This window comes from Ciconia boyciana, chromosome 19, assembly GCF_034638445.1.
Source record: "Ciconia boyciana chromosome 19, ASM3463844v1, whole genome shotgun sequence".
In the NCBI taxonomy this organism is placed as follows: domain Eukaryota; kingdom Metazoa; phylum Chordata; class Aves; order Ciconiiformes; family Ciconiidae; genus Ciconia; species Ciconia boyciana.
The window spans coordinates 7,889,291-7,900,948 of record NC_132952.1 but is presented as its reverse complement, the minus strand read 5'-3'; the positions used below and the strand labels follow the sequence as shown (position 1 = coordinate 7,900,948).

Here is an 11,658-nt window from a genome sequence, read left to right as displayed (position 1 = left end):
TCCATTTACTAGTTTCACTTCGAAAGTGAGCTAAAGTACAACGCTGCCAAGCAGCTGATTCTGTCGGGCCAGGTCATTTATAAATACACACATCAAGGCACTGTAATAACAAAGAAGCGCCTTCACAGGAATTCAGCAGAGTAAACCATTACAACTCATCCTGCAGGGGAGTTGGAACTTGTCCACACTTAAGTAAGAAACAAAAATTTACTCCCTACTCGACTTTAAGCACTGTTGAAGATGGAAAACTCTCCAGCAGCTTGCACATATTGGCCTTCTTCCCTAAGCTTTCTCTATACATGCCACTGAGTAAATCAATTATTAAACATCAACACAGCTTGCCTTCTGCAGAGTCAAACATGGCTTACATTTCTATAAAAAATGCTTAGAAGACTGCATGTGGTGAAGCTTGCCCTAACAGAGTTCAAGGGCTCCACTAACGGCTCACTGCAATTAAGGGGAGTCCTTAGATCACATTTAATGCACTTGAGACCCCAGATGGTGTAAATCATTCTTGCAATAAAAATTATGGCAAGGTGCTAAGATATGTTATAAACAATAGTTACATCCTCTCTATAGGACAAAACAGAAAAAGAATACAGAAAGATCTATTCACCTTGGATTTCCCTCAGAGGCTTTGACCTGTTTACAGGTTCATTTCCAGGTGCTATCTTTGGTAGTTTGAATGTGATTTGTTCTCCACATTCTCACCTGATAGCTATGCCCTAGAGATTCTGGCAAAGGGCTGCATGTAGGGGGAAGTTAGCAAAAATCAGATAAGGTGAGGTTTCCAGCTGCTTTTCATGAATATCTTCTAGGCTTTAAGAAGAGGCACATTATGGTACGTGATTTTTCACAGCTGGCAGCTAACAAGGGCTGATAAGCTCAACTACCAGCAGCTGAAAGCATCTCAGCACAGACAAAATCAGTTTTTAAAGATACAATCAAATGTTCATCAACGGTGTTCTTAAACACAAAGTCAGAGGAATACAGACCATAAATCCCAAGTCCAGCCATGTGTAATACACTGCTTGTAATCTGGAAGCTTTGGACTTCTAATCTTACAGTTTAATGAACTGAAAAACACATACAACAAGAGGCTGAGGCCTCACAGGAAGAGCTCTGGACAAGGGAATATACTTGCTGTCTCTGTGCAAGCCAGCAGGAATAGATACAAAATGGGCTTTCTCTAGGCAGCGTTATCGATTTGATTGCTGGATGAGGTATAGCCAGGGAAGCGTTCTCACGTGTTAGCAGAACCCCCCTACCCACACCACCTTTCCCTCTCTAGCCTCATGCAGCAGTTCAATTGTCAGACCATCAGACCTGTCTCAGTAGCTTTTCAGTCACTCACTGACCTTCTTGAAGAATAATGATTTCAACTGCCTTTCTGAATTCCTTCACACCTGCAGCAAGTGCCTCTGGCCTACATATGGATGCCTCCTATAGATTCCTAAGTCTGTTGTACTACACGTGTGCAATTCTAGTAAAAATGTGCAGCTACTATATGGCAAGCAGTGATTACCGCAAAGTGAATGTTACCACCTTAGCAGACAGCATGCGCTGACCGCTGTGGTTTCATGCTCGACTTGCATCTACATTGTATCTGCCCACAATTTCACATGGAGGAGGAAGAATCTGCTTTTTCATCTTGATTATCATATGAATGGTAGAGAAGACCATCAAGAGAGTAAGAGCAGTGAGGCATTCATAAAATGAAAATCAGTGCTGCTTGGAACCTCAACTCCTGATTCCATCCACTGTTACCAAATCTTTATTGCTCTCCTTACCATTTTAGATAGCACCCTGCCTGCTGAGAAGATCTGAATAAGCAATTTTCCTCTTCCTGATGAAGACCAGATGAATGAAGAGCAAAACTGCTTAGTAAGCTTCTGCTACTCAACAGCGTAGGTACCATGAAATAAATTCCATTCATAGGAATAACCGGACACATCATTAACAGTCTTATGTAGTGTAACAAAACAAGCTGTAAAGGTAGTTACTATTAATTTGGAAGCAGGAGGACAAAATTCACATGTAGCCTAGCAAGTTAAATCCAGACACTGTTTTTTAAAAATTTGAACAGAGATAAATGTTTTGAAGTGCTACATGACACTGCCTTCTGTGAGGTGCATTAATTTAACAAGTATTGCTTAATCAAAGATAAAAATAATCTGATTGTGAAACTTGGTCTTTGAAAAGACACAAATAGGCCTTTTAAACATGAACTTTCTAAAGCTGTCAAGTTGCATGTACTTTCTTGCTCTAAAGATAAAAAAGCAGCAGCTCCCTGCAGCTTTTCAGCCCAAAACTGAAGTATTAGAGAGTGACTTTTCGTCTAGAGAATGTTAATGGCATTTGCTTTGTGTTAAGACACAATGTGAGACTAATCTTGGCAGATCACACATTCTGCTGCTGATTTACCTTTTTTTCCTTCCGAGACTGCAATGATATTGTAGTGCATGTTCCAAACCTTTGTTGCACAAACCTCAAGGGCCTCTCATCCAAATTATGAAGACGAGCAATGAAGATCTGAGCCAGGATGGAAAATGGAGAGAATATTTTTAGACATAACATAGTGAAGACCATTTGAAAAGATTTAATCAGAGAATTTAACCCTTCCCAGCCCCTATCTCCCTGTCATGATGATATCATTAGCTACAGTTAGCCTTACATTTTGATATTTCAAAGTTTAAATGCTTGTGGCCAAATGATACTAAAATTAGAAACCAAGAACTCCTTTCTAGCCCTGCAATCCACAAGTAAGCTGATAACCCTTCCAGGGGAGAGTATGAACTAAGTAACATGCGCTTTCACTGCGTGCTTTGTTGGGACAGGAAGGGGAAGGGGAAGGGGAAGGGGAAGGGGAAGGGGAAGGGGAAGGGGAAGGGGAAGGGGAAGGGGAAGGGGAAGGGGAAGGGGAAGGGGAAGGGAAGAGATTTTTGAATGAGACAGGTGAAGAGCAAATTTTTGCTGCAGCATTTTCAGCCAGACTTGAACCTTAGTGATGAGACAGGGCTATCTATCCTACTTGGAGAGCTGTAACAGAACAGATTAGGTCCTTGGATTATGTCTATCTGGCTACTAATTACATGAGTTCCCCTAGAATTTTCATCTACACAGCCATCACTGGCTGCCCAACAGAGACGTCGCTTCAAAACCATCCACGTGCTGTGTATCACACAACAACAGAATGCCAGTCTCTACCAATACTTGCACGCGTTTTGGTGGACCTGAGAAAACTGGAGCTGGATCTGAAATGGCTACCTCTCTGAAAAAGAGTAAAATTAAATGTTATCCACTAAGGAATTTTTAAAACAAGGCAGATAGAATTAACCATGTTTGTATACTACAAACTTCTAGACAGCATAGAAAAAGTGTTACATTACAGCTAAAGAGTCAACAGCTGGAAGGTTAAATATGTTTATTTTAGTAGTGTAAGGTGGTTTTACAAACAAATTTTTAGATTTTGCAATATACACAAAAGAATCATTACAAACAAAAGCAAAATATCCTCTCAATAATAGGGATTCTATGCAGTCTGAAATAAAATTAAAACTCTGTTTCTCTTTAAAATGCATCTCAGTAAACATTCTTCTCCATTACTAATAAAATGTACATCTATAAAATGACACAATAATGGGGGGGTAGGAGGGTAGCGGGGGAGAGATGACATCCCTAAAAATAAAAAGTAAAAAAAATGGGGAGGAAAAATTATTATTCCGTTTAGGTCAGTATTTAATTCTAAATATGTCCATCTAAAAAAAATTAAATATCTCTTTTTTTAAAACATATAATTGAAAATTTTGCATGGCAGTGCAATACAGAAATAGTAAAACTCATCCGAAAAGTGCTATGTACAGCAGCATTGTTCAAATACCATAAAGAAGGGACGGTGCTGTTTTCCAGAAAGGACTAGCATGCTTTTTAGCCATTTCTGAATTAAAGTCAGAAGATATTTCCCCTCTAATTTTAGTAATTCCCTTCTCTCTCCTGTCTCATTCCCACGGATTATGTTTTGAGACAAGGAACAGTCACAGTTCAGTTTAAGTGTGTGCATGTGTACATATATGTGCAGACATATATTTGCATACACACAGATGTGTAGATATATATTTATATATATAAACAAGCTTGGTTTAAAAAAGCATTGCTTTGGAACATAGTGAGAGCTCGTCTTCAAAGAGTGAGACAATATCAATTTTCACTGAAACAAACAGGTCCACGATGGAAGATGGACTTTATCTACTACAATATTAATTCATGAAACAATTACACTGCAATCTTGAATATTTCCCAGAGAAGACACCCTCAGAGGCCTCAAACTCTTAAAAAAAATAAAACAGAACAGGGAGCATGACTTTAAATCCAGCCTCTTTTCATGGATCCACATTTTGTAAGAGCAAAATTTACCTTAGCTGTTGTTAACATCTCAGAGATGTTTACTTATTATAAGAAGCAAGTACTGAAATTAGTAAAGAGCATGAGATTTGCACAGAGCAAACTGCAAATGCAAAGAAGTGGTCACACACAAAGGGAGCCAAATTTGAGGCTGGGAAGAGTGTAATTAAAAAAGAAAAGGAGGTCAGATCATTAGGTCTGTAAAAATATAAGTCTCCTATTTCACTTGACTGTTCTATTTCCACAAACTGCTGACAAATTTAACACTCATCTATTCTTTTGGAGTCACGATATCAAGTACCTTTACAATCAAGGGAAGGCCAGGAAGCACTAAGCCGTATGAGGGTATTTTGTGCCTCTCAGGTCACTATGTTTAGTTTTGACAGGAATGTAAACATTGCCTTATTCAGTGCTCCCCAGAATTACAGTTTCAGCATAAAGAAGACTTCTGTGTCAGTGTTATAATCAGTTTGGTTCTTAGGCTGGGATGTAAACACGGCAGGAGAAGCTATATCCATACAAACTGCTTTTGCAACGCTGCAGGCTCCCTCTGGGTTTCCTCTCTCCTCAATGGGACTCCCGCTGAGCTGGCCGAGGCTTTGCAGCCGCTGTCTCTCCTGAGCTTGCTTAGCCCTGTTGGCAATGTACCGCACCCTACTCTGACTGCGAGATGAAGACCTGCGAAGGAGTCCCAAGCTCTCCCCTTCCTCTTCAGATTCAGTTGGATCAAGACTAATAGGGGAAGTGATGTCATTTTCCTGCTGAAAGGCTGTCAGCTTCTTTAGCTGCTCAGTCAGTTCATCCTGGGATTTGACTGAGGATCTCAGGCCTCCTGAAGAGCGGCGCTGCTCCCGCATTGATCGAGTGACAAAACTCCTGCTGATGCTACGGTATTTGCTTTCAAAAGTGCACACAATATCATCAGAGGTAAGGTCTCCAAGACTCTTGGATTTTGCCTGGTTATTCCCAACCATATCATGTGCTTTGGATTTGTTAGATGACTGTCTGAGACTTTCTATGTACAGCCTGCTCCAGGTATGCCTTCTAGGAATGGATGAGAATGCATCTTGAGGGCTCCTGGCAAGAGGACGGGGGCACAATTCATCTGCTGGCAGCTGGCCAGACCTCAGGTTAGGATTGGATTTGCTCTTGCTCACCATTGGCATCTCATTACCGGATGTTGTAGCAGATCGTGGGCGCATACCCTTTCTTATGGCAAGGGGCTCAAAATTTTCATGACGGATGCCAAGATCTGGGAGGCTTTTGCGAGCTAGATTGGGTAGAGAGAGATCTATCACAGTGTCATTGGAGGACATGCTGGAAGAGGAAGACATGCTGTCACGGTGATTGCTGCAATCTAGCTTGCTCCAGATCCGGTCATTAACGGTGGCATCAAAGTATACTTCTGCTGCTGGAGACAGGCTACTTGGAATTTTTATTAAGGCTGAGGAGTCCGATATCTTCAGTCCTTCGCTCTTTGGCCTTCTTACTAACATGTAAGAGCTCGTCTGAGAAACAGAAACAGGTAGAGCCTGTGCAGCCTGGGCTTTCTGGAAAGTATCTGGAGGCAAAGTTGTCTGTGTGCTGTTAATCACGTTCTTCTGCTGCAGTAGAACAGCTGCTGCACCAAGTTTTTGCCCTTTGGATTCAGTGGTGCTTTTCATGTCTGTTAATACCTGACCTGGTTGGTCATTTTGCTTCTGGCAGTTTTCAACAGGTTGGCCAGCACTCTTACCTGCTGCCACTACCAGCCAGGCTTTTTGAGGATGCACTGCCAATCCATACTGATCTTCAGCTGTACTGCATGCCTGTGTCCAACCATTTGCTTCTTTGAGACATCCTGCCATGCTTGTCCTCTCATCTTCTTGGACTACTAAACTTGTGTCAGCTGCTTTTGTGACTACCTGCACTTGGTCTCCTGCAGCCAGAATTGTTCTTTGTTCTCTAGCGAGTAGAGATTCTTGAGGCTGGTTGGATGTGCTGCTTACTTCTGATCGAGATTCAATGGAATGATCAGACACAGACCCTTCTTCAGAATCACTGTAAGGAGTAATGGGTAGAGGGAAGAAAAGGCTGGCATGATGGTTTTCATTGGCAATAACAGGCTCTTCAGTGATAGTTTCTAGGCTGCATAAAGAAGTGACTGACCTCTGTATTGAGAAATGGCAGACATCTACTTGGGAGACATGAAAAGATAGGAAAAAGAAAGAAAAAGAAAAACAGAGATACAGGGTTAATTAGCTATTACAAATTGCAGTTTAGCTGAAGATTTATTCTTTATGTGTTATCATTTTGTTTTTAAGGTAGTAGTTGCATATATTAATCATGATTTTTAAAATAACTTATGATTTCAAATGCCTGGCTAAAGGCAGCAAAAATTTCTGCTCATTCATTTTTAGCTGCCCAAAAGCCCTGTTGCTTTCAAAAAATCTCAGTCCATGCATTGTAGCACCATATTATTTTTCTGATTATCTTATTCAAACAACAACTGTACCCATCAATTTCTTTGTGTCCTTCATGTCCCCTCTCGTAAACTAACTTTTCTTCCTCCACCACCCAGCACCACTTGAATTGCTCTTTTCCTTCCTTCCAGCACTCAAACATGTCAGTATATCAGATCATAATCAGACCACGTAGAATAATCAGAACACTACTGCCCAACCAACAGATACAATCCCAATGATCAATTACTCGGAAGAGAAACAGCATAGGACTTCTGGAGCAGATTACAACTAAAATGATCTGTATGCATACAATGGAATGTAGTCAATGTGTCTTTTAAAAACAAAACAAAAACTTTAAACAGACTAACTTTGTTTTCCTAAAAAAGTTTGTAATTTCTTTTTCAAAAAACCATACAGACGCATGGTTCGTGAACACCAGGCTGACAGTACAATCCTGAAGAATCACTACAGCCACCAATTACCTGAAGAAAATGCTCCGTCCGTCTGCAATGTTTATAACCCGTACCCTACGAGCCAAAGCAATCATGCCAAAAAGACTATGTCCCACATCTCCAAACCACAATGCAAACATGCATTTGAGAACTAGCAAAGCACCACTGAGCCAGACAACAACCTTAAGAATACAGGAGCAGATAGTCATAAGGCAGGAAACAAACAAAATCCAGGACTACAGGCAACGAGGTGCTTGAATCAGTGACACTCAGTAGACAGTTACCTTTGACTTGCTTGTCCTTTCAGTTCTTAACTACAGAGAGAGAGTGTGCATGTAGAATAATAGGACAGAACAGAGGAAAAATCCAGTTAATGTAGGGAAGGCAGGTGCAGATAACGGGATAAATTAGTGCTGAGGGAGGGAAGGGAAACAGACAGAAATATTCACACGTTTTTGTAAGATCCTAAGAATTTCCGACCAACCAGAGCACTTAATAGAATCCATAAATGGACAGGTATTAAGTCCATTATTTTGTCATAGAAGAATAAAAGGTGATTTTTGCTATTGTTCAAGAAACGCACTCCACTGGCCTGAGGAATGGAAGCTAGCCTCCTCTTCTCCAAAGCTGTTTCCTAATGCTATGGAAAAAATCATCTACATTACCAAAAAATGCCAAGGAAATACTGGGCCTTTCCTTTCAGCACCGGTATTTCCAATCCAGCGTAGCGACAAGAAGCTTAACAATGGAGACAGCTGTTCAATGGCTGATATTACATTAGTTGGGAGTGTTAAAAGGGAAGAAGTGCCCATAAGCAAAACCCACCATTCACAGCACAGCAGACTTTTCAGTATCTGGAGGAGTATTGGGAGGACTCCAGAGCTGATCAGACTAATGAGCTCTCCTTCTGCCCATCCAGGCTAGGCCATCAGCATAGATTAAGGCACACTTACAAGGCAAAATACTGGAAACCATAATGCTGTTGCCATAAAGGGGACAACTAGAGACTATAGTTTCCTGTCTCATCCTTGTGGCACTTCCCATCAACAGAACGTTAATTGTGAAATGCAGCCATATTAGGCTAACGTTATTGGTTTCCTTGGTTTCTTGGCCCAAGGCACTAAAATAGCAGGCGGATGGGGAAAGCGTGCTGTTTGTGCAAACATACTGTTTGTCACTGGATGATCAGCATCCAGGCCAAGTGACTATTTCACCATTTTAAAGGTTTGCTGATTCCATGCTTGAGAAGTCAGATGGATTTAATCAAATTTCAAGCATATCACAATATTTATTTAGTGACTTGGGGGGCTGGCAGGGGAGCTGGCACTGATAATGGGAAATGGTTTCATATGTCACACTACTCAGAGCTTATGAAAAGCCTAATGCCAATAATTTAGGCATAGAAAGAGTTCTGCTGCTTTGGATTAATTTCAAGTCATGGGAACCAGCAAAATTCTTCCCTCCCCCTCCCACTGTCCTGGTATTTTCCTAAAAGCTCAAAGCAGATATTGGAAAAAAGATGTGAAAAAAGAATAAAAAAAGAGAAATAAAGAAAAATTTTAGACATCCAACCTGTTTAAATTGATCAAACAAAAAAATATTTTAAATTTCTGTATGAGGCTTTCAAAGAAGCCCACTACACGTGGGCAGTCAGAATCTATTACTAAAAAAGGGATTAAGTCTTAAGAAGCACCAAAGTCACTTAACTGTTCCTGAAAATGTAACCATCAATGTCCAAATTCCTTGGACAATTAAGGGGAAGGGGAAGGGATTTGAAGAGAAGCTCTTGTAGTCATAGACAAAAGCTGTATTTCTTTACTTCCTCTTCATAATTCTATGAAACAGAGAAAACCCTGTCAAAATCTCTTCCCTTCCCTCCCCTCCCTGCCAAATCAGGAGAAAAAAAAGCCAGTTTCCTTATTAAAATATAAACCTTGATTGCCTCTGTTCCTATTTTCCATCTTTACAAACATACATGAGTAAAGGTACAGTCATGTGATCCCAGTGACCATATGCACGTTCCTGGCTTGAAACAGCTATAAAATGCTGTAGCTTAAGCAGCCTTCCTTTAAATAGACACATTTTACTTTGCAATTGGGAAATGCTAACAGTCCACCTAGCTTGGCTGATGTCAAATAACATCAGGTCACATACCTCGCTTCTTTATATTATGCAACTGTGTCCTCAGGCCACAGTCAAATCATATAGATAACATTAAGCACATCTATAAACGTTTGCATACTGGGGATTCATACATTTAGGATCAGAATGATCTGCTATGTTCATAAAGTGTGATCTCCTGAATAATCCAGACCAAAGAATTCTATCCAGTAATCCCAGAATTTATGGCAGTAATTTTGCAAGGTCTTTGAGGAAGGAACTGGTTTTACTGTTAGCAGAGTGCGCATTAGGTATCATTTCTGATGTGGTTATCCCTCAGTGAAACACAAATACTGATAATGGAAATATTGTTTGTTAATATGGTTTTCCCATATTCAATCTCTACTTAATGCTCTGGTTTGGATCTTAAAATTTACTTAGTATCATACCACATTCACTAAAAAAAAAAAAAACCAAGGAAACAAAAAACCCTGAACAAACAATCCAAACATTCATGGACTATTGACAGTTTTACTACTGCAGATGGTTAGCTAGGCATGGAAAGGACTAATCTAAACCAGACACATCTACAATAAAAAAAAAAAAGTTATGCAGACTTTTTTCTGTCATTGCCAAAAATAAAGAAAAAGAGCTCTTGGTAGCAAAACAACATACAGGAGCTTCTAAGTAAAGATTGCTATGCAGAAGCTGAGACAATGATGCGATCTAAGATGGAGAAGGGTAAAGAAAATCTGGTCTTACCAGTAAAGAATATAGGGGATTTACTTCGAATTTCCTCCAATTTTTGAACGAACAAGGCGTTCATTTCCCTCTGGAGGGTGCCCACTTGCCTTCGAGAAGTTTCAGACCAGTGGTTGGGGAATTCTGAGCTTCCAAGGCTTTCTAGACTGCTGGAGTTGGAGGATATAGAGCCATTGCTGGCTGCAACCAAGTTGACAGTGCTTCCATACTTGCCACCTGATTGGCACTGCCACCGCTGCCGGGAATGAGCCTTTATTCCGTGACATTTAGATTCAACATTTTTCTTCCCTGGGGTCACAAAAGACTGGGTGCTCCTCGTTAGATCATCAGCAGTTCCAGGGCTGCTGCAAGACTGCAAATCTGACTGCCGCCTGGGCTGGCCTTTAACAGCCCAGTTTTTTAGCTCTAACCTCTCTTCTCCAGTTATACTGCTATACTGATCACGGTGAAGTATATCTTTAGCAATAGGCCTGGTAGGATGGTCACTCCACTTGCATTCTAGATCTGGGCTTTCTTTGGAACCAATCATGCATTTCATGCAATTGGTGGCCACTCCGATCCTACCAGAGCTGTTGATGGCACAGCGTGCAAAGACGCTTTGCTTCTCGCTCTGGTGCTCCTGAAGCCGGACCCTGTTAGACCTCTGTATGGGTTCACTGAAAGCAGCACCCCCTTGAGCACAGCTTTGGCTTTTGGCTTTACGAGAACTATGGGCCTTACCTTTCAACCCCTTGCCATGTACCTCCCCACTGGCACCATCTCTGGGAGCTGGTGACAGAGAAGCACTTTCTGGCTCTTGCTCAAAGCGAGGCTGTGAGGCAGCTTCCACTTCATGGTCTTCGCCGGCCCCTTCAGAGCTGTTGTCTTTTGTGTCAAAAGCAATTTCAGAAAAGCCCTTCTTGTTCTTCTTCTGGCTTTTGGTGGGTGCACTGGCTGTCCGTCTCAAGATGTGGCTGCTAAAGGAATGCTTGCGATGGAGCTGACCAGCAGCATGACTGTCCAGAGAGGCCTGCTTTGGATTTCTGAGAAACAGACCTTTTAGACCTAGAGTTTGTTTGGCCTGGAAAATTAAGAAAACAAAAGTCCTTAATAGAAAATGTAAGTCTCTTCCTCTGAGCACAGGAGCTCATGTACAAATGATCAGTTCAGATATGCATGCACATACAGAGTCTCCTGCCATATTCCTATCATCAACATGAGAACTAAACCAGAAAGAGGACAGAGATTAAAAATGAAAAAAATCAGTAATAGCAGCTTTGCAAAATTTCACATCTTTTTTGATCAACTATGTTTTTAGATAAAATTTTCCAACCAGGCTTATCTCTGTGTTGGTCATAATTTTCTTACTAGCATATAGCTACTTGCAGCATACACATAAACATTAGATATTGAAAAGAAAAAGTAAAAAAAAGGAAATACTTCTGTCTACAAGGATCTAATTCTGAAAGCTGAAGAGTTTCTCAGTGTATGTTAAAAGCCACAAAGCTTGAGGTACTCAT

The 11,658-nt window shown here is 40.9% G+C and overlaps 1 protein-coding gene across 5 annotated transcripts in view; it reads right to left on the bottom strand.

Annotated features, from left to right (window-relative positions):
- Positions 1-3,478: 3,478 nt before the first annotated feature.
- The window catches only part of PLCH2 (phospholipase C eta 2), a 128,460-nt gene continuing 120,280 nt past the window's right edge, over positions 3,479-11,658 (bottom strand). For 3 of the 5 annotated variants that reach the window (XM_072884282.1, XM_072884284.1, XM_072884283.1), the window contains exons 26-27: positions 10,880-11,219; positions 3,479-6,577 (exon numbers count right to left, since the gene is read on the bottom strand). In XM_072884282.1, the coding sequence (XP_072740383.1) occupies positions 4,824-6,577; positions 10,880-11,219 (2,094 nt within the window). In that variant the 3' untranslated portion in view covers positions 3,479-4,823. The remainder of the gene's footprint in view (positions 6,578-10,879; positions 11,220-11,658) is intronic. The other 2 variants (XM_072884287.1, XM_072884285.1) reach the window with 2 other exon arrangements.